Below are 24,684 nucleotides of genomic sequence, written 5' to 3'. Positions count from 1 at the left end.
TTCAAACTGTGATTAAATGATTTAATTGTGTTAAAATTGTAAATTAACTTTAGATAATTAGAGTATTGTATGAATCGTAATTTTCAGAATGTTTTACTTTTTACGGAATCAAAATCGGAGGTCCGGGAGGCCCCCAACGATGAAAAACGCAGAAAATTCTGCATTCTGTCTGTCACGGCCGTGCTCAGCGCGAGAGCCTTTTTTTATGTTTTTCGGTCGAAATCATTTTGGCCATAAAATTTTATTCGTAATTCCAAATCGAGTGTTGTTTGAAGAATTGAATATCTGAAATAGAGGGCTATAACTTTGTTTCAGGGATAAAATAATTTTTGTGATTATTTCATGGACGTTTTTGGGGTTGAAAAAGATGAAAATTGTGTTGGAAATTTTAGAAAACAACAACATTTTAGTAATACCTTCGTGCACGGTTTTGATCATAACTATCAACTCGTGAATCATTTTCGGTTGGGGTTTGAAGTATTAGAAAGCTGACTCTCACAGATATAACATGATGGTGATAAGTGAATTGATTGAGTATTATTCATATGCCTATTGTGTTGGTGAAGTTTTTGTTCATACGTTCGGTTAATGAATTGTTGACACATCCCGACGATTTTGGTCATAACTTTTATTCCATAAGTCCGATTTTGATGTCGTTTGAATCGTTAGAAAGCTAACGCTTAGACCTATAACATGGTAGTGATTGTTGAGTGGTTTTAATAATATTCACATGCCTACTATGTTAATAAATGTATCGGTTTATACGTTTGGTTGATGAATCGTTTCATTGTTGTAATATCATGGTGTGATAATTATGTTGTTATGTCGATGATGTTAAGATGTTGACGAGTTGATTATGTTTGTTGATATTATTCACGTGGTAACATGAATTGGTTGTTGCATGATGAATGATGTCATGCATAAATGATGAGATGTGTGTGAGGATCCTTTAGGTGAACCTTGCTGTGTTAATGCATGTTATTTGAGAGTCACGCCTCTTGGTGTACAGGCTTCAGTCCAATTTTGGTGAGCCTCGATTCAATGATGAGGGATTGGGAGCGAGTAGCTAATTCTTATTATGAGGGATTAATGAAGCATTACCTATGTTGATGGTAACGAGTTTTGGTGAGCCTTGATCCTATTATGATGGATCGAGTGCGAGTAGATAATTCTTATTATGAGGGATTAGTGAAGCATTACCTATGTTGATGGTAACGAGTTTTGGTGAGCCTCGATCCCATTGTGATGGATCGAGTGCGAGTAGCTAATTCCTATTATGGGGGATTATTGAAGCGTTACCTATGGTGATGGTAGCGATTTTGGTGTACTGCGGTTCCAAGAAGGAATCGACCCTATGGCGGGGATCAAGGAGTGAGATGAACCTGACTGTTCATATTTGGTACCACATGCATGTCAAGTCGGTGTTAAGTACATTGCATAAGTGTTGCATTTGTATTGGTTGTTATTGATGTGTTGTTGGATGAGATGTTGTTGCATATGATGTCAATGATAATTGAGATGTGGTTTTGTATGATGTTGATGATAATTGAGAAGTCGTCGTGTATGATATTGATTAAGATTTGGATGTAAGAATATGATATATTATTGTGCATGATTGTGTAGATGTTGTACTCTATTCTTCATTCTATATCGTTATTATTGAAATGAATTCTCACCCATTCTGTTTGAATGTTGCCTTTACATGGGTATCGTGTATATACTCAAGAGTGGTATTGCTGAAGTAAGTGGAAGGTAGCTCTTGGATTACTTTTTTATTTTGTCGCTTTTACTAGTGGTACCTTGCTCTGATCATGTAACATCGGGTTGGGTTAAACGCTTATTTTATTCCTTATGTCTGATTATGTTGAAGTCATAAGACTTATTTTGTTGTTGATAATTCTTAAGATGTTGAGTTGGTTGATTACAACTCTCTTATTTTGTTATTACAATTAAAGTTTAGAGTAAATGTTATTACTTACTTTATCATCCATAATTGTGATGATAATTCCGCTGCGATGATACTTTAAAATGAAAGTGAGCATGCAGTGACATGTTATGAATGTCTTATTTTATGAATATATAATACCGATCAGATGAGAAGGATGTCATGGAAACATCCCAGGTATGATTCAGATAAGTGGGATGTTGTGTAAACATCCATATTACAAATGTGTGTATTGAAATTTACTGTTGAATCCCGTGTTATGGAGCAGGTCATGTGTGTTATGAATGTGTGACACCCTACGTGGTTTTATTTTATATTTAATTTACGTGATAATTTATGTGCGGGATTTAGGGTGTTACATTAGTGGTATCAGAGCAGGTCGGCCCGTCCGGCCAGGTTGTTTAATTATGTTTGTTCCCTAGTATGCGATATGTGTGTGAGAACACTATCGATGCTTGTTTTGTTTTCCACTTGCAGGTTGGGAATGGAACAAGTGGGGGAGAAGCATATGCTTCTCTTGGATGTTTCAATTGTATAGAGCTTGGACATCATGTTGCTGCATGCAAGAGTGCAGTGTTGGCTAGTTAACCTGTTTTGAGAATGTTATGCTTTTCCTGAACCCAAAGAGAGGTCGGATTCGAGGATGATGTTGGTTAGAAAAATAGTGTGATCCTTGAGGGAATACAGTCAATTGTTCTCGTTGGGAGCTTCCTTTTGAGGGGGAAGGCGATGTTTTGGCCAGATATGAGCCAGTGGTGTGTTAAGCATCCTGATGTGTTCCCTGAGGATGTGTACGATTTGTATTTTGTTGGAACAAGTTGACGTTATTCTTGGAATGAATTGGTTGGAGTTAAACTAAGTGTTTTCTAATTTTTTTTATAAGTTGGTGCAGTGTGCCACTGATTACAAGAGCTCAGACGATGTTAAAGTTGTGTTGTTCCTAACACTAAAGATGATATGGATTCAAGATTCCTGTCTGCCGGTCAACTTGGGAAGTTTTTAGGGAAAACGATGAGGTATTGTTAATGTTGTTTCTCAGAGAGTAAAGAGCAATGTGATGACTAGTGTTATGTCAGTGGTGTGTGATTCCTTATGTTTTCCTAAAGATATCTGCGACTTGCCTCTAGAGCGTGAATTTGAATTCGATGGAGGTGAAGAGTTAACATTTGTATCATCTAAGCAAGTGAGATTTTCCGTGAAGGATATAGCACAAGTGTTTGTGATGTTAGCTTCGTTGGAAGCTAGAGGACAGGGAGTAGTTCGTGATCTTTCTGGAGTGTATGAATTTCCTGAGTTGTTTCCTGAAGACATCAATGATTTCCTCCAGAGCGTGAACTAGATTTTTCAATAGACTTAGTACCTGATACTAGTCAGGTGTCGACTAATCCTTATAGGTTGTCTGCTTCAGAGTTGGGGAAATTAAAGAAGCAACTAGAAGATTTACTTGAGAAGAAGTCTATTCAACCAAGTGTTTCTCCGCGGAGGTGTCAATGTTATTAGTGAAAGAAGAAAGACGGTAGTATAAGGCTATGAATGATCTGAGAATTATATTATAGGCATTGAAAGAGAACCATTTGTATGCAAAGTTTTTCCAAATGCAAGTTATGGTTAAAGAAAGTGAGTTTCCTTGGTCATGTGATTCTAGTGGTGGTATAGTTGTGGATCTATCGAAGATAGATGCCGTGTTACTATAGGAGATTCTGAAGTCCGCCATTGAGATTAGAAGTTTTTCTTGGATTGACTGGTTACTACAGGAAGTTCATTAAAGGTTTTTAAAATTTAGCATTGTCGTTAACCCAGTTGACTCGAAAGGGTCAAGCCTATGTTTGTGATGTGCATTGTTAAAGGAGTTTCAAAGAACTCAAGAAGAAGTTGATGTCTACTCCAGCTTTAATTTCGCTGAATCCAAGTGTGTCCTTTATTGTATAGTGTGATGCTTCGGAGATGGGTCTGAGAGATGTGTTAATGTAGAATGGTCAGGTTGTGGCTTATGCTTAGAGAAAGTTGAGATTTCATGAAAGGAATTACCCTACACATGATCTTGAGTTGACAATAGTGGTATTCATGTTGAAGATTTGGAGGCATTACCTATTTGGCTCAAAATTCAGAGTGTTCAGTGATCAAAAGTGTTTGAAATATTTATTTGATGAGAAGAGTCGAAATGAGGCATGGGAGATGGCTTGAAATTCTGAAGGGTTATGATTTTAATTTAAGTTACCATCCAGGTAAAGCTAATGTTGTAGTTGATGTGACGAGTAAGAAGTCTTTATACAGGTCGATGCTTATGGCTCGAGAGTTAAAACTGATTAAGAAATTCAAAGATATAAGTTAGTGGGTGGAGAAACTCCTAATAGTGTAAAGTTGGGTATGTTGAATCTGACGAGTGGTATCGTTAAAGAGATCGGAGAAGGTCATAGATCTTATTTGAGTTTGATAGGTCGTCTCACATTAATCAACCAAGGTAACATATGTGATTTCCGAGTTGATGAAAATGGTGTGATAATGTTCAGAGATAGAGTTTGTGTTTCTGATGTACCCGAATTTAAGAGGAGTATTCTTGAGGAGGGTCACAAAAGTGGATTGAGTATTCATCCTAGTGCTACGAATATGTATCAAGATTTGAAGAAGATGTTTTGGTGGCCAAGAATGAAGAAAGAGGTTGCCAAATTGGTGTATGCTTGTTTGACCTGTCAAAAGTCAAAGATCGAACATCAGAAGTCGTTGGGTCTGATGCAACCATTGAATATTCCATAGTGGAAATGGGATAGTATTTCCATGGATTTTGTAACAGATTTACCGAAGACTTCAAAGGGATGCGATTCAATTTGGGTGGTTGTGTATAGATTCATCAAATCGGCTAATTTTGTACCGATGAGGATCAATTATCCTTTATAGAAGCTGGATGAATTGTATATTAATGAGATTGTGAAGCTAAACGATAATCCTTCAAGTATTGTGTCAGATAGAGATCTGATATTTACATCGAGGTTCTAGGAGAGTCTGTAGGCTACTTTGGGTACTACGCTGAAGTTGAGTTCTTCTTATCTTACATAGACGGACGATCAAATAGAGAGGACTATCCTGTCTTTGGAGAACTTATTAAGGGCTTGTGTTCTAGAACAAGGAGGTACTTCGTTGATTGAGTTTACCTACAACAACAATTTCTATTCTAGTATCAGAATGGACCATATGAGGCGTTGTATGGTAGGAGGTGTAGAACTTATTTGTGTTAGTATGAATCGGGCGAACGTGTTGTGCTCGGACCTAAGATTGTTCACTTGACGACTGAAAAGATCAATATGATCCAAGAAATAATGAAAGTGTAGCAGACTCGTTAGAAAAGTTACCATGAAAAGAGGAGGAAAGCCCTTGAGTTCCAGGAGGGAGATCACGTGTTTTTGAGAGTTACGCATGTAACTGGTGTTGGTCGAGCTTTGAAGTCTTAAAAGCTCACGCTGTGTTTTTTTGGTCCGTACCAGATTTTACATAGGATATGAGAGGTGGCCTATCGAATTGATTTATCGCCGCTGCTTTCTAATCTTCATGACATGTTTCATGTGTCTCAGTTAAGGAGATATATTTCGGATCCATCTCATATGATCCAGGTGGATGATGTGCGGGTGGGAGATAATCTTACTGTTGATGCATCACCCGTGCAGATAGAGGATCAGGAAGTGAAGCAAATGCATGGTAAAGAGATTGCCTTAATGAAGGTAGTTTAGGGTGGACCAGCTGGTTGGGGCATGACTTGGGAGCGTGAGAAACAGCTGAGAGAGTCGTATCCGACTCTGTTTTCCTCATGTAATTTTCGATGGCAAAAATTTTTTAAGTGAGGGAGAGTTGTAACACCCCGGTTTTTTATCAGATATTTTATTATATTTTAATTGTTTGAATTATGGATTTTATAGATTTATTTTATGGTTGGATGTTGGCGGAGTATGTATCCTTGAGTTATGGGTATAAAGGGATGATATAAATAAGTAGAATAATTTAGAATTATTTTGATAATTAAAAATAATGTTTTATTTATTTATATTATATTAATTAGTGAAGATAGAATAATTGGGCCAAATATGAAAAATTGAGAAAGTTAGTGGGATGAAGGAATATGAGATAATTAAGTTTGAGCCAAGTTGGTGATTTGGAAAAGTTTACCCTAAAAATAAGGAATATGAGAAACCTAGGTTTAGGGATATTTTCACAATACATGACATTTGAGAAAAAGGAGCAAAGAGGCAATAGGAAAGGTGATCAAGGGAAGAGAATGAAGGTTTCAATTCAGAATTTTTGCAAGAAATTCAGGTAAGAGTGGGAACTTGTTCCAACAGTAAAGGGTATCGTAGAAGGGTAGAATGGAGGAACCTTTAACCTCCTTAGAGTTGGGTGTCTTGATTCATAATTTTGAATTTGGATGTTATGATGGTTGTTATATGATGAATTTCGTGTCCCTTATGTGCGTTTATTTTTCTATTTTTATGATTGAACATATATTCACCATTGTTGCAATTCCGAAGGTTTTAGACATAATCTTCAAACTATGATTAAATGATTTAATTGTGTTAAAACTGTAAATTAACTTTAGATAATTAGAGTATTGTATGAGTCGTAATTTTTTGAATGTTTTGCTTTTTACGGAATCGAAATCGGAGGTCCGGAAGACCCCCAACGATGAAAAACGCTAAAAAATTATGCATTCTGTCCGTCACAGTCACGCCCAACGCGAAACCCTTTTTTATGTTTTTCGGTCGAAATCAATTTGGCCATAACTTTTGATTCGTAAGTTCAAATCGAGTGTCGTTTGAAGTGTTGAATATCTGAAATAGAGGGTTATAACTATGTTTCAAGGATAAAATACTTTTGGTGATTATTTCATGGACGTTTTTGGGGTTGAAGAAGATGAAAGTTATGTTGGAAATTTTAGAAAACAACAACATTTTAGTAATACCTTCGTGCACGATTTTGATCATAACTTTCAACTCATGAATCATTTTGGGTTGGGGTTTGAAGTATTAGAAAGCCGACTCTCAAAGATATAACATGATGGTGATAAGTGAATTGATTGAGTATTATTCATATGCCTACTGTATTGGTGATGTTTTTGTTCATACATTCGGTTAATGAATTGTTGACATATCCCGACGATTTTGGTCATAACTTTTATTTCATAAGTCCGATTTTGATTTTGTTTGAAGCATTAGAAAGCTAACGCTCATACCTATAACATGGTAGTGATTGTTGAGAGGTTTTAATAATACTCACATGCCTACTATGTTAATAAATGTATTGGTTTATACGTTTGGTTGATGAATCGTTTCATTGTTGTAATATCATGGTGCGATAATTATGTTGTTATGTCGATGATGTTAAGATGTTGAAGAGTTGATTCTGTTTGTTGATATTATTCACGTGGTAACATGAATTGGTTGTTGCATGATGAATGATGTGATGCATAAATGATGAGATGTGTGTGGGGATCCTTTAGTTGAACCTTATTGTGTTAATGCATGTTATTTGAGAGTCATCCATCTTAGTGTATAAGCTTCGGTCCAATTCTAGTGAGCCTCGATTCTATGGTGATGGATCGGGTGTGAGTAGCTACTTATTATTATGAGGGATTAGTGAAGCGTTATCTATGTTGATGGTAACGAGTTTTGGTAAGCCTCGGTCCCTTTATGATGGATCGAGTGCGAGTAGCTAATTCTTATTATGAGGGATTAGTGAAGCATTACCTATGTTGATGGTAACGAGTTTTGGTGAGCCTCGATCCCATTGTGATGGATCGGGTAGGAGTAGCTAATTCCTATATTGTAGGATTAGTGAAGTGTTACCTATAGTGATGGTAGCGATTTTGGTGTGCTTCGGTTCCAAAAGGGAATCAATCCTATGGTGGGGATCAAGGAGTGAGATGAACCTGAGTGTTCATATTTGGTACCACATGCATGTCGAGTCGGTGTTGCGTATATTTCATAAGCGTTGCATTTGTATTGGTTGTTATTGATGTGTTGTTGGATGAAATGTTGTTGCATTTCTTGTTGCTGATAATTAAGATGTGGTTTTGTATGATGTTGATGATAATTGAGAAATTGTCGTGTATGATATTGATTATGATTTGGATGTAAGAATGTGATATATTATTGTGTATGATTGTGTAGATGTTGTACTCTATTCTTTATTCTATATCGTTATTATTGATATGAATTCTCACCCCTTCTATTTGAATGTTGCCTTTACATGCGTATCATGCAGATACTCATGAGTAGTATTGCTGAAGTAAGTGGAAGGTAGCTCTTGGATTACTTCTTGATTTTGTCGCTTTTACTAGTGGTACCTTGTTCTGATCATGTAATATCGGGTTGGGTTAAACACTTATTTTATTTCTTATGTCTGATTATGTTGAAGTCATAAGACTAATTTTGTTGTTGAGAATTCTTAAGATGTTGAGTTGGTTGATTAGAACTCTCTTATTTTGTTATTACAATTAAAGTTGAGACTAGATATTATTACTTATTTTATCTTCCATAATTGTGATGATAATTCCGCTGCGATGATACTTTAAAATGGAAGTGAGCATGTAGTGACAAGTTATGAATGTCTTATTTTGTGAATATATAATACCGATCAGATGAGGAGGATGTCGTGTAAACATCCCAGGTATGATTCAGATAAGTGGGATGTCGTGTAAACATTCTTATTACAAATGTGTGTATTGAAATTTACTATTGAAACCTGTGTTACGGAGTATGTCATGTGTGTTATGAATGTGTGACTCCCTACATGGTTTTATTTTATATTTAATTTACGTGATAATTTAGGTGCGGGGTTTAGGGTGTTACACGTCGCATGCTCGGAGTAAACAACAGAGTAGCAATCGATCTTTAATTGTTCCAAACGAATGGGAAAATATCGAATAAAACCCAATAAAGCTAAAGGAAATGGTCATCGCAACCAGATTAGGTCTGGGAATCGGTTATGCAAGGGGAATGTATTAGCACCCCTCACATCCGTTATGCTCAACATGACTCATTTAGTTAGTTATACAAATGAGTGTTAGCGTGAGTTATTTGTGATCTTCTACTTGTCATTCGAGGAGAAAGAAATGGACTAAACCTATATTTTTTATTATTATGCTCGCCAAGATTTTAGAATCATGTGCCTACGTATTCTCATGGTGCAATGAGAAAATCAGAGCTCTGTAGTTCATGATAAAAACCTACAGGTTAGTTAATTGCTTTTAGTGACTGATGCTTAGATCGCACTTGAGTGGTTAAACATTTACTTGGTGCTCGCTCTTGGGGGCTGAAGTCTTTGCATGTTTCGTGCCGAAGTGGATAAAGCATACTCATTTATGAAAATGGTTTTCAAGGTCGCACGCGGGAGAAAAGGAGTTTGATTGATTGAGTCGATTTTATATAGAACTTTTAGTAAACATTTGAGCATAGGTGTGCTCCTAGCGCTTGTTTACTCAAGATATTCAAAAGGACATGCTTCCAATTGTCACTTGTTATTCAAATTTATGAAAATTAATCTTTGCGGACTTTTAGTAAACATTTGAGCATATGTGTGTTCCTAGCGCTTGTTTATCCAAGATATTCAAAAGGATGTTCTTCCAATTGTCACTTGTTGTCCTTGTTTAATTAGATTATTTTAAGGCAAAAGATCAAGGTATTCAAAAGGTGTGCAACAATTGTCACTTTATCTTTCGGATTTTATTAAGAAAAATAATTTTGCGCATAGAAACGTCTTGACGTTGGATCAAGCGTTTCAAACTGATTATGAAAGAATTTGAATGAATCGGAAGAAAAGCACTTGACGTTGGATCAAGTGTTTCATTCGATTTTGAAATTTTTTGAATTGATTTGGGAAAAAGTTTGAATTATTTACAAAGTTAGTGAAATTTAAATTAAATTTGAAAATGATTAGAAAATGAAGTTGATTGTTGAAATTGTGGAAATGTTAGTGAAATTATTTACATAAATGAGGGACATGAACATGAACTATTTAACTGATCGACTTCACACATTGAGATCTAATAAACAAATAATCAAATGAATCCATTTAACAACAAATATTAATTAATTAAATGATAATCAACTAATAAAAAAAATCAATTAATTAACTATTAATTTAAGTTAACCAAATAAAAAATAAAATAATAAAAAAGAAATATAATAAGACAAGAGATTAATTACTATACACTGTCAGTGTAAAAAGTTTTACACCGTCGGTTCATCACCATCACCCGTTTGTATTACTTTATAGATTTTTAAAATAAAAGTCAAATTTCTTTTAATATCCAACGTCTATAATTAAGTGAAGGTGTAAAACTCTTTTACACTGACAGTGTATTTCAATTAATCTCATAAGACAAGAGAAATAAGAGTGCAAAACATAAAACATGAATGTGAGGGCGTAAATAATTGAAATACACTATAATTATTTTTGAACAAGAATTATGTTCATTGTAATCACGAGATGAAAACTACAAGAAAATTTGATTCTTGGTGTATTCAAAATTTTGACTAAAACAATAAATAGGTTAACATTTAAGATCTCCAAGTTTAACCTAAATACTATAATCTTACTCATCATGAGTTTTACATTTAACAATGTCCTACCGTTCTTAAATTAATGTACACTCTTAACGGTTAACAACTTGCCATTTTCTAGTAAGGAAGCTTACCATAGCATCTCAATGTAGAGAATGAAAGTAACATGCATCCATAAAATGACATTCACAACAACTAATACATTACATCATTTAGCCAACTCGCATGCATAGCTATTTTGTTGATGAACAGAATAAGAAGCATGGAAAGGAAGTTAATTGAATTATTCAAAACCATGTTGACCAAATGGAGCTTTTATAAATGAGATTAATGTGTTCTACTCAATAGCTTGGCATGGCTACCATAGGAATTGACTAGCATATATACCATTCTGCATAGTAAGTTTCTCCTGAAAAGAAATATGAAAGAAATGCTTCTACACTTGAAGTATTCTTCTATTTTCATGTGGTTGAACATGTGTGTGTTCTTATGAAACATGGAGAAGAGATTTATAACAATAGAAAATAATGAGTATGAAGGTGAATTGAATGCACTGATATGAGAAAGAGGGAGGGTACGTGAAGGCTTGTTTTCATGGCCCGATCCATATGAAGTTACATGGAGAGTTTATATTGAGTTATGGTTTAAGAGTGTACAAATGTTGTAAAAAATAATCCCTCCAAGCTTTTCCAGTTTTAAATTCTTTTTTATTGTGTATTTTGAAAAAAATAATAATAATTAAATTGCAAATAAACTCACACTAATTACTCAATTAACTCTAATTATACTGATTATTTTGACTAAAAAATAAGAACAGAGGGATAAAAAAAGAATAAAACCCGGGCATAAAAATGTCCGAAAAATTAAATTGAATGTACCAAAATGATTTACACGAAATATACTTTTAAAAAACAGACAGGTTTTGATCGAATTTAAAAGTGAAAAATGCCCGGTTGAAAAGGCTCAGGCTGAGAAAAATGCGACTGTAAATAGTGCCGGAAAAAAATTAGCATGTCAGGTTGAACTACACGGATCCTAGATCAATAAAATTGGTGTCTGCAAACTCAAATTTGAAATTTCTCACCCGTTAATTTTATGTACATTTGAGAATCAGTTCAATCGGTTCGTCTGTGGATGCGAAAGTTTATCCTGATGATCGTGGATTGACTTACAACAATGCATGAGGTGGTGAAAATGCATGAAATGCAATTAACTCAATTTTTTAAATTAAAACGAAATGAAAGTTAACTGAATGTCGACTTTTACTGAACTAATGAATGATTGACTGAACTATGTTGCAAATGCTTCGATGAATGAATGTTTGGGGTAAAATTGGGATATGACAAGCATACTAGTCACACTTCTCCATCAATCCATGATAATCCTAATCACAAGGAGAAATGGTGTGGTTGAGATTCAATTGTAAATATTTTTCACTAACATGTAATTGAATTAAGAATCCAGTTTTATACCATTTTGAATTGTCTTTCTCTTTCTTCTATCCTTTCTTTTACCTTATAGTTTTCTTGTTCATAAAAAACCTGATCATACTCTATTTTCTAGGCAATTCACAATAAATTGGTGGGGTGAGCGTGGTGGATAAGATGTTCTCAACAAAGTATGAGATTAAGAAATTCACCGGTGTGAATGATTTCAGTTTGTGGCGCTTGAAGATGCAAGCCCTACTAATTCAACAAGGTTTGTAAGAAGTGTTAAAAGGATCAGAGAAGATGCGTATTAACCTAACAAAGAAGGATAAGATGATAATGACCGAGAAAGCCCACGACGCCATCATATTAATCGTTGGTGATAAGGTTCTCCGACAGGCCTTGAAGGAGAAGACGACAACGAGTGTGTGGAGAAAACTCGAGGGACTGTATATCATCAAATCTTTGGGCAATCGCTTCTACCTAAAGCAAGCTTTGTATTCATTCAAGATGAGTGAAGACAAAGTCTTGGCTGAGCAACTGGATATGTTCAACAAGTTGATTCTTTATCTTAAGAATATCGAGTTCAACAAAGTATTACCTTATTGATTTGTCACAGGAAAATATTGCCTCTGTAAAAATACTATGGTTTCTAGATAGCGGATGTTCAAGACACATGACGGGAGATACTTCCATGTTCATCAAGTTTGATAGAAAGAAAGTCGTCACGTTACCTATGGAGACAATAAGAAAGGTAAAATTCTTGGTGAAGGTGTTGTGAGAAATGTCTCCACAATTACCATTAAAAATATGCTGTTAGTGAAAGGACTTAAACACAACTTGCTAAGTATTAGCCAACTATGTCTCAAAGGGTATTTGGTTGCGTTAGATGCTCTTGGTTGTATAATTGAAGGGTTCTACAATTTAAAATGTTTATATGCTTGATCTAGATGATGTCTCAATCCATGTGACTAAGTGTTTAGTAGCTAAGAATGATGATTCTGGGTTATGGCATAGACGCTTAAGGCATGTGCATTTTGACTTGCTGAATAAGATATCATCCAAAAATCTAGTAGTTGGTCTTCCAAAAATAAAGTTCCAAAAGACAATTTGTGTGATGCTTGCCAAATGGGAAAGAAAACAACAGTGTTGTTTAAACAGAAGAAGGTTATTTCGATATCAAAACCTATTGAGCTTATCCATTTAGACTTGTTTGGCCCTTCGCAGACAAAAAGTCCAGGTGGCAACTATTACAAATTTGTGATTGTTGAAGCCTACTCTAGATGTACATGGATGCCTTTCTTAGCACATATGAATGATACTTTTAAAGCTTTTGTTGACTTTTCTAAGGTTGTGCAAAATGTTTATAGTTTTAAAATCATCACTCTCTGTAGTGATCATGGTGGGGAATTCGTGGACCATCATTTTCAAAACTTTTGCACTTAAAATATGGTATTGCTCATAATTTCTCATGTCCTAGAACTCCATAACAAAATGGTGTTGTAGAACGCAAGGACCATGTGTTGAAAGTGCTTGCCCGGACTATGATAAATGAGATGAGCCTACCTAAGTATTTATGAGCGGGTGCTATTAACACTGCATGCCACGTCTTAATAGGGTGATCGTAAGATCTATCCTAGAGAAGACACCCTATGAGATACTTAAGGGTAGAAAACCTAATATTTCATATTTTTGGGTATTCTGTTGCAAATGCTTTACTTGAATAACGGAAAAGACAACCTTGGTAAACTTGATGCAAAATATGATGAATGTATTTTTTAGAGTACTCATCTACAAGTAAAGCCTATAGGGCCTACAATCATAGAACTTCTTATGTAGAAGAGTCGATTCATGTTGCTTTTGATGAGTCCTCACCTTAAAAGTCAAGGAAGGGTATTTGTTATGATGTTTCAAGTGTTATAAACAAAAGTTCAAAAGAGGATCCTGATATGAAAATAAAGGATAAGTACATTACGAAAGATAAAGAGGAAAGCTTACATGATGATGATAAACAAGAGACCTCAAACCAGCTACCTCGAGATTGGATAATCACAAAGGATCATATGTTATATCAAATCCTTGACGACATCAAAAGGGGAGTCAGTACTAGGTCATAGGTTAACAATTTTTGTAAGTACTCTGATTTCATTTCTCAGATTGAACCTAAATCGATATTTGATTCCTTACTTGACGAGGGATGGTTACTTGCTATGCAAGAGGAACTAATCCAATTTAAAAGAAATGGCGTTTGGAACCTTGTACCGTGTTCGACTGATTAAACTGTCATATGCACAAGATGGATACTTAGGAACAAGATGGATAAAAATTGAGTAATCACGAGAAATAAATCCAGGTTAGTGGAAAAAGGATAGAATCAAGCTAACGGGAAAGACTACGAGGAGACTTATGCTCTTGTAGCCCGCCTAGAATCCATTAATCTCCTTTTGGTACTCGTCTGCTGCCCGGACTTCAAGATTTACCAGATGGACGTTAAGTCTGCTTTTCTAAATGGGAATATAAATAAAGAGGTGAATGTCTCACAACCTATAGGTTTTGAGGATCATGATAACCCTAATCATGTCTTTAAGTTGAAAAAATCCCTCTATGGTATCAAACAAGCTCTTAGAGCTTGGTATGAGATATTGAGTGGATTTCTTTATCAAACAAGGATTCAATCGTGAGAAAGTAGACACCATTTTATTTGTAAGACATAAGGAAAAACATATTCTTTTAGTACAAATTTATGAAGATGATATTATATTTTGGTCTTCTAATGAATCTCTTTGTCGAGAATTTGCTAGTTTGATGTATGGGGTTTGGGATGTCACTTATGGGAGAGTTAACATACTTCTTAGGTTTACAAATTAAGCAAGGTGAAGAAGGGACTTTCATAAGTCAAATGAAGTATTATCTAGATCTTCTCAAGAAGTTCGAGATGAAAGATTCAAAGACTATCTCAACTCCAATGGCTTCAAATGTACTTATCGATAAAGATGAAAGAGGAGTGAATTTTAACATAACCATGTATTGAGGTATAATCAGGTCCTTACTCTATTTAATCGTAAGTAGGTATGATATCATGTTTAGTGTGTGCATGTGTGCTGGATATAAAGCATCACCTAGGGATTCCCACTTTAAGATCATTAAATGTATTTTGAGGTATCTTAACGGAACCTCCGATAATAGTATTTGGTATACTTAAGGAAGTGCTTATACCTTAGTAAGTTATTGAATATGTTAGTTGAATGAAATCATTTGGTGTTTTTGGTCAAAATTGATCAAAGGTAAAATCTAAAAAAGCTTTTGAATATTTGAAAATTTGAGATTTTACAAGATTGATTCGAATCATTCAGCTTTACACTGAATTTTTGATCCTGATCAAATTAGACAGTAGCTAAACTTAGCAATTTGACCCTGATCAAATTTTACACGTGATCCTGATGATTTTCCTTGGAACAGATTTTGTCTAGTTTGATTCGAATCAAAATTTGTACATGATTCGAATCAATTCCATTTCTCAAAATTCATGTTTGGTTTGGTTTGATTTGATCCAAATCAAACTTTGAACATGATTCGAATCAAATCATTTTTTCTAAAAAACTTGTCAATTATGTGTCATTTGATTCAAATCAAATTTTGTGCTTGATTTGAATGACAATGCATTTGATTTGAATCACGTTTTCTCTTATCTGAATCAACTGGTATCTTTTTCAAAAATTGGTTATTTCTTTCATTCCACCTTATTTTTCTCATTTGATTCAACCATTTTTTGTGCTTTATATCAAGCACATATAACTCATTTTTATCGTCATTCTTCACATAACATCAATCATCATGTTAAGATTTTTCAGTGTGATTTTGTGTGAAAATAAATTTCCTCTATTTTGAATGTTCTAAGTCTTGCTATGAATTACTCACATCTTCAACTTCAATTGAGTTCAGATCTTGATAACGAGAGTTCTGAGATTGATTGAAGGAGTCGCGTACTTGAAACTAACCGTTATTGGAGATCTTATTGAGTTTTTCAGGTTGTTAGCAAGATTGAGGGATTGTCAATGATGGTGACAAATTCCATTGAAAAGAAGTAGGTTTTTCTTTCCAATATTATCTTAGTAATAACTATGTGGAAGGCTACAGATAAGACAGAGTTCTTCTCAGATATTCAGACAATTTCACCGCTCAAGAAATCGAGAGGATCAAGAGGTTGATAGCTACACGTGAAGGCTTAGAGCATAATTGATGTTATTGAAAGGTTCAAGAAACATGTTTGAGTAAAGATTACGTAGAAGAGTTAGCGTAAGTTTGTTGTATACAAGTCAAGATCCAAAGGAGATTTATTTTCCAAACTGTAATTGTGGATTGATGATTGTATGAACTCTTGGAAGTATTTGTCAAATAGCAAGGAACTATGCGGGTTCTAATGGAAAACCATTGAATAGTGCACGTAGGTCAAGCGAGGAGGAACGTCGAAGCACTGTAAATCTCGGGCACTGTAACTCTTACTCTTGCATTTATATTTGTAGTGATTACATGCTAGGTTTTTCAATTCCTTCGTATTCTATCTTTTTGTTCTAGATAACTATTAATTACGTAAAGCTTTAGGTTTTGTTAGATTTGGATAACTAGTCAAGCTAGTATTGTGATTGATAAATATGAAAACGAATTGAATTTTAGGATTTCGCACGTTGAATCAATTGCGTACAATTCTTGTGACTACACAAATTGAATCAATTCATACCAAACATTTCATTATTGTAATCTTGGATATTTATGAAATGAACTGTGTTAGCTTGTTCATATTCAATTGTATAATTTTCATTTTTTGTTCAAACTTTCTGATCGCAACTCGTTTTTTGAAAACACTTTATTTCCATATTCACACCCAACAAAAACCGAGATGAAAAGTGAATTATTTTTGGATCAAAAACATAAATTGGACTTGCTGAGATTCGAAGCATGTAGTTTGAATTAGTTTACCCCTCAGTTTCTAGAAAAATCGATGGGTAAACTAATTCGAAGAATAAACTGAAGTTGCCGAGATAACCCGAATTATTTTACCCCTCGAGTTTTTTAGAAAATCGAGGGAATAGTTTGTTCATTTTAAAAAGAAAAAAAATATGGTGCATTAAGGTATTATACCTCGATGTTCTGTTACATGAGGTGAAAAAGCTGTCATAAAATGTAATATTTGTAGTAGTGGAATAATGTTAAGAAAAATAATGGAAGAAGAAGAACGCAAACATGATTAGGGAGAAGATGAGCACGTATATTGATTGTAGAGGGAGAACTAGCTGCATTCGTCACTGTGGAGAAGATTAACAACGACGATAACATAGGTGAAAAAGGGAAAAACGAATGGGGATGGAAAGATGAAATTTGAAAAATAGATAGGTACTAGCACCTATCTTGAAAGATGCCATCATTTTTGTTTTAGAGTCAGGAGGGAGAACCTAATTGAAATAATAATCGACTTTTCACTTTAAAAAAATCCAACCCGGTTAGACAATTCAAAAAAAAAAGGACCAACACTATTTTTTACGAACTTGCTTTAGAAAGTTCGATCTTGAGCATATTGTGCACGAAAAAAATCATTCTTCAATCATAAACAACCTCAACTCGTAAGATCTTAAGATCCAACATTCGATCTTGACTTGAAACATATCGGAGAATAAGTCACTACTGACTCATTCTAAATACAAACTTAACAAGCTTAATTTCACTTTAATTAAGATGTTATAACAAAATGAATTTCCAAGGAACTTGCTCAGTATTAAAGCAAGCAAACAAGAACTACTACATACATTTCAGGTGAGTCTGTTTTTAACAGCTTACAGTTTCCTCATATCACCGACAAAGAACTTATCAAAATGATCATCAATTAACCATTTTAAAAAATACAAATAATATATGAAAACTAATGAAATAATTGTCAAATATAGCATGCCATTATTCTTTCTTTGTCCTTATTCTTTTCGCCATGAATTTACGTATTCTCTCCAATGCAATTTCCAGAGTTTCTTCACTCATATTTGCAAAACACACTCTAAACCAACCTGCTTCTGAACAATGACAAGAACACCCTGGTGATATATTCAATCTCACTTCATTCAATATCTCTTTCCAAAGTTCTAATTCACCTTCCTTACTTGTCTCCTTCAAGAGTGGACTCATATTCATCCAACAAAACAACCCTGCATTCCCTTTCAAACACTCTATTCCAACACTTTTCAAACCCTTAACTATCATTTCATATCTCTTCTTCAATCTCTCTCTATTAATCTTAATGTACTTTTGTGTAAACTCCTTGTCTGATAACATATTAGCCAAAAACTGTTGTGTTTGTGAGGATATTAAGGTAAAACTTGACATTCTTCTTGCTGTTGTTACAACCTTATCATTGTATGAATACACTGTTCCAACTCTGAAACCAGGTAGACCAAGGTCTTTAGAAAGACTGTAAACAATATGAACTCTTTCGGCACCTTTGTAACTACGAGCTTCGAGAATTTCAGCTACGCTTATGAACTCATTGGAAGAAAAGACTGAGCCTGAGTAGATTTCGTCGGAGATGAGGTGGATGTTTTTTTCTGTCACAAAGTCAAGAATCTCTTCTAGAATTGAACGTTGAATTGTTACACCTAAAGGGTTTGAAGGGTTTGTTATGAGTACTCCACTCACTTTCATGTTCATTGATTGAGCTTCGTCGTAAGCAGCTTGTAAAGCTTGTGGTGTAATTTGGAAATTGTTAGAACTGTTGCAATGAATTGGCACTATGTTTACACCAGTTCTCCACCTTAAATCTCTATCAAACCTATAAAAGTGCAACAAAAAGATAAGTATACAAATTATTCATCATATATTATATAGTTCAAGAAATTGCATGGTTGCATGGTGTAGATTGTTACCCTGGATAGTAAGGAGTAGGAACAAGCAAAGCATCTCCAGGATTAGCAAGAATGAAGGTTAAGAGCTCATTGGCAGCAGTTGCACCAGCAGTAATGACAATTCTTTGTGGATCAAATATGGCTCTACCGCCTCTTATTTGTTCCATGAAGGTTGCCATTGCACTTCTGAAGGATATAAGACCATGATAGTCTTGAAACAATGCATTCTCTCTAAAACCATTATAATCCTCAGGGTGATCTTTCAAGTATTTTTCTACCAAATCAAATGAAACCTGGAAAAATTACATTATTAATTAGATTTACTTGAATATAACTATAAATATTAAGTTGAAAAGAATGATATTATGTTAACATAGACATACTTGATTCTCTGCTAATCCCATTTGTATAACACCAGAAGAGTTGGTAAACTCATGATAAGGGTTTTCATCATAGGCTTTCCATCCAGCAAAGTAAGGTGAGTTTTCTCCATGAGTATCAGAAACTGCAATATTTGAAAGCTGAGCACAAGTTTGTTGTATTTCAAGACCCATATTAGTTATGAATTGGATTCTGTTAGTAAGAGAAGAAAGAAAGAATGTTATGGAAGAGAGAAAGTAGATATATAGATAGAGAGCTGATTGATTGAATTGAATTGATACTGGGAAAGAAAAGTGAGCTCTATATATAGACATTGAGAGTACACATTAAAGTACCGTACTACGGGAAAAATAAAAAGATTCAATTATTATTGTTATTCATATTAATCTGATGTTGACTGCATGCATGTGACAACTGTATATTGCCAGATCACGCGGAAAATATATGGTTGGTGTTAAGAGGGCTCGATTTTTCTTCCAGATTATAGTTGAATGGATTAGTTCTTGTTTAGAATATACAAATTTTTGTTATATGTATAATTATTTTATATACATGGTTTACTGCATTATAATGTTGTTAATATAAAGTGGTTGATGAGTAGTACTCAGAATGAAGGAATTTTGATGTTGTGTGTTCCTATGACTTTAATTACAGGAGCAACTTCAAAATTTGGTTTGCGGTAAGAAGAAGAAGCATATGATTAGGGCATTTAAGATTCGAAAGCGTGTGGGGATTTTGGGGAGAGAAGTTAACGATTTTTTTAATGAAGTGAGCATTGATGAAAATGATATATTGAAAAGATTGAAAAGCAGTTTAAATTCTTTAGTGATATTCTGACCTACTTACCCCACATTACAACCACACGCTTTTGACTCAAAGAAGAAATATAGGATGATGCCATTAACAAAACAACACTAGTTCTTTATTTCAATTTTTGGAATATCCTTACCTATATATCCTTTCAACTTCATTTCATTCAAACAGTAGTAATTAATTAACATATTTGCAATTATTAGACATAGATTTATGAAATATGATTGACTCATTTATAAGCAATCACCAATTAATTGGTCACTTACTATATCATCTCAATATTTAAACTTAATACCAAAACTATGTTACATTGAGTTAATTAAGTATATTGTTTTTATGTCATTTTTGTTGTGAAAAAATCTATAATGCAAATGTTGTAATTGGTAATTGCGTTTTAGTAATCGATTACAGGATTTTGGTAACCGATTACAACTGAGTTAAAACTAATTGTTGAAGTAGTTGTAACCGATTACAGGTTGGCGCAACTGGTTAGAGAAGATTGATTTCAAATTTTATGTTATTTCAGTTTGTTACTTATGCCCCAATCCATTGTATTTGTATATATACCTTTGAGGTATCATTGTAATGAAAGTTGAATGTTGAATGAAAATACTCTCTCTCTATCTATCTATGTATCTATCTATCTATGTATCTCTATCTCTATCTCTATCTATTTATCTATCTATCTATCTATATAGTTTGCATCATAATTTTGATTCGCAAATTTTTGATTATTTTGATCACCGGATCAACATAGTTTGCATCATAATTTTGATTACATTTTGAATCTTCTGTTTGTTGTATTAATCACTAACCATTTCATTGTGGTTGGATTTCTTAGAACAACAAACAACATATGAAATTTCAAACTTTGTTTTTCACACACGAAGTGTTCGACAAATTATTTGACTTGGTTTTGTGTGTGTGGATATCATTGGAGATAGACTTTTACTATTGTAGAGTATTCAATTAGTTGTGCTTAATTGTTGTTGATTGACTTGTGGATTATTATAATAACATTGACACTTTTACGCATATCCGAGCTATTCAATAGTAGGTTCGGTTAAACGATTTTTTATCTGGGAAATATTTGAAACTTGCTTCCGCACCATAATTTTTTCTAAGGAAATATTTGAAACGATATATATGTATATCCACACTTAATTACTCCATTTTTACCAACCTTGTGGTTTCAAGTTCTAACATTTGATATCAGAGCTAGGTTTTTGAACGAACCATTAGTCCATCTACCAAATGGATGTTCAATCGGAGTTTTTGAACGGATCACTCAAAGAGGAAGTTTATGTATAAAAACCCCCTGGTTTTGTTTTGAGAAACCAAGAGTCAAAGTTCTACAAGTTGAAGAAAGTGTTGTATAATTTGAAACAAGCTCCAAGAACTTGGAACAAGAGGATAATTAATTTCTTAAAGGAGATTGGCTCAGGAAGTGTTTATGTGAAGAAGGATACAAATGAAGGGGTGATAATCCTTTAACTATACATATACGATTTCTTGATTACGGGAAGCGACGAAGAGTGCATTTCTAACTTCAATGGTGAGCTTATGAAGGAGTTTGAAATGGTCGGCCGACCTAGGCCTCATGACACACTTCCTTGGCATTGAGTTCCACAAGTCCAATAAGGGACTGCTCATGCACCAAAGAATACATGTGCTTGAAATTTTAAATAAATTTGAAATGGAGCATTGTAAATGTTGTCATTACTCTGGATGAACCGAGGTTGTAGTTGTCGAAGAATGATGATGAGTAAGATGTTAATCCAACTCAGTATATGAGGCTGATTGGATCCTTGCGTTACTTGTGCAATATGCGACCATATTTAGCGTTTAGTGTATGTATTGCGAGTAAATTCATGGAAAAACCGAAGGTGTCTCACTTGGTTGGAGTCAAGACGATTCTAAGATACGTCAAAGGATCTATTAGTTGCATAATTCTTTTTCCCGCAATGGACACGGGAAGAAAAAGAAATTTTCTCGGTGTTTAGTAGAATTTTCAGTAAATAAAATAAAAAGTTGTAGTTCAATTAAGGGATTAAAATTGAAAAAACCCTAAGAGCAATTTGTGTAGAAAAGTATGATGAAAATTGCTTGTGTTTGGAGCTTAAATGTTTGGATAGTAAGAATTTGCATAAAGAATGTGATCGAAGCAATGCATAATTGTTTTAGACAAAGAAATTATACTAAAAACATAATAAATGTCACTAAGTAAATGTTTGAATTTGAAAAACTTAAAGAAAGGACGTAGGCCCATACATCTTCTCATAAACTATTTCTCTCTATGACTTGGATACTTTAGTTCTATGATGAATAAATGAAAATTGTAACCCCTTCTTCACATGACTAAATCTATCTTATATATTATTACAATGTTAACCTTTGATAAGGGTTATCTTCACAGAAATTGACATGTACTCCCTTATGTGGGCTTCAGCCTTCTAGCCTACTTCCATTTGTCTTCAATGTTTGAATTATTGCAAATAACTGCTCAAGCTGATAACGACCTTTACATTTCGTAACTACTTATGTTGAGACTCTTCAGTCGACTCCTATAGTGTTGTCAAAGCATCCTTAGTCCAACTGGCCTCTGGATTCAAGAACACTCCAAGTTCTTGACATATGATGGGTGCATCGAACTCGGCAGTTCTACACCATATTTCCACGTTGATAAGCTGATTTGTGCAAGCCTTTTCGAGATTCTGGACATGCTTTGAAGAGAGAGCAATCTTAATCTTGTGGATCTGTTCCTGAGACTCTTCCAAACAAGGTTTAATGGATTTTAATGCAGTTTCGAAAGTCACAGGCTAACAAATGCCCCCAAAAATGGCACTTTCGATCATATATACAAAATGGAATAAAGGTGGCGTTTTTGGTAACTATTTGACACTGTTTAAAGTGGTATGCATACGTCATAGTCCTCATGACCATTTTACCAAATCGTTACGTCACTGAACGTGTGTGCGCTATGTAACACCCTAAAGTCCCACATACAATATATCGCATAATTTAATAAAAAGTACAACCACATAGGGTGTCACTCACATCAAACATATTTTGCTTCGTAACATGGGTTACGTTAATTCACATAAAACCTGTCATTGCGTGCTCACCTTTACTTAGGGTATCATCACAACGGAATCACCATTAAACAATTATTAAAGGTATAACATCTCATAACATTTAGTATCAAACTTCAACTTTCATAACATAAATAAAAGGAGTTATATCAATCAACTCGGACGCATCTGTTGGAACCAACATGAAACAAATATGGTTTTTACTTCTACATAAGCAACGTAATAAGTAAAACCAAGATTTTCAACTCGATGTTATATAATCAGAGCAGGACACCACTAATCAAAATGATAAACTAAGGAAGTACTCCAATAGTTAACTTCCACTTACTTCAACGAGGTCTACTCTTGAGTATCCACATGATGTCCATGTAAAGGAAACATTCAAACAGAAGGGGTGAGAAATACATTCAAATAATAAATGACGCATAAACAATTAGAGTAGATTAAATATAATACAGTTCAAACATAATCCACTATGCACCAGAACACATGTATTCAAGTTTCACCCACTTCACCATAGTACACAATCAATATGCAATGTGATTCTCAACAACATTATAGACTCATATGCATGTGTGAATGTTTCCTATATGTCAAACCCATGAGCCCCACACTGAACTCCAAGCCTCAACATCAAGCTTGAGACAGTAACAAGTCTCATCATTGATACCTATAGCCCTCTTCTTTCACCAACAATAACTCATGATGCATGAATGAATGTATACATCATCATAACAACTAAACAACACCAACGGTATCATATAGAACCACATAATTTCCTGTACAACATCAACATGATAGTTTCACATCTAAACCATGTATCTCAACTTAACATGTCATAAAAACACGACAAGTAAACAACCTAGAATTATATTAGCAATTTACAACAACAATTCATCATTAACGGAAACCCAATGTTTCGCTAAACGATATGTAAACACCATCATGCAAACCATAACATTTGGATATATTAGGTGAATATATTGTTATGGTTTGCATGATGGTGTTTACATATCGTTTGGATACACCATCAGTCCAAATGTGGATACACCAATCGACACGTCATTTGGATACACCAATATATTCACCTAATTAAATCAATATTCTTATTATTTAATCACTAAAAGAATTCTAAATAATAACCCACATAATTCACAAATAATTTGATAAAAACGAATAATTGAAAATGGGGTGTTACACGCTAGGTCGTCATTACTCCTATTTCCTAGGGCATCGTGGGCCACGAGATTAAACTACAATAAAGAAAACATTTAAATAATTTTTAAATTGGAAAAAATCAACCGCCATTTGTCAAGTTTTAAGAGATACTTTGAAACATTTCCTTCCACTATATATACATCTTCACGCTCTCATTTCTCCTTTTCCACAACCTCTTCTTCTTTAGAACCCTAAGAGTTTCCTTCATCTCAACCTTCATCTTCAACCCAAATTTCAACATTTTCCAAGTTTCAGAACAATGGCTTCTACTTCTACTTCAACGCAACAACTTCCAATCCCGCTTGACTCTGAAGTCATTGCTCCTACGTTTCTTGGTAATCCCACCTACATTCTTGAACCACCAATGGAGGAGGAAAA

At 34.3% G+C, this 24,684-nt stretch overlaps 1 protein-coding gene across 1 annotated transcript in view; it reads right to left on the bottom strand.

The window, feature by feature from the left end:
• The window catches only part of LOC127101869 (1-aminocyclopropane-1-carboxylate synthase 7), a 28,043-nt gene extending 8,590 nt beyond the window's left edge, over positions 1–19,453 (bottom strand). The window contains exons 1-3 of the mRNA XM_051039302.1: positions 19,186–19,453; positions 18,824–19,095; positions 18,557–18,729 (exon numbers count right to left, since the gene is read on the bottom strand). Coding sequence (XP_050895259.1) covers positions 18,557–18,729; positions 18,824–19,095; positions 19,186–19,356 — 616 coding nt within the window. The 5' untranslated portion in view covers positions 19,357–19,453. The remainder of the gene's footprint in view (positions 1–18,556; positions 18,730–18,823; positions 19,096–19,185) is intronic.
• Positions 19,454–24,684: the final 5,231 nt, after the last annotated feature.

Source organism: Lathyrus oleraceus, chromosome 7 (genome assembly GCF_024323335.1).
Source record: "Lathyrus oleraceus cultivar Zhongwan6 chromosome 7, CAAS_Psat_ZW6_1.0, whole genome shotgun sequence".
NCBI classification, from domain to species: Eukaryota; Viridiplantae; Streptophyta; class Magnoliopsida; order Fabales; family Fabaceae; genus Lathyrus; species Lathyrus oleraceus.
This window is presented reverse-complemented; position numbering and strand designations above follow the sequence as displayed.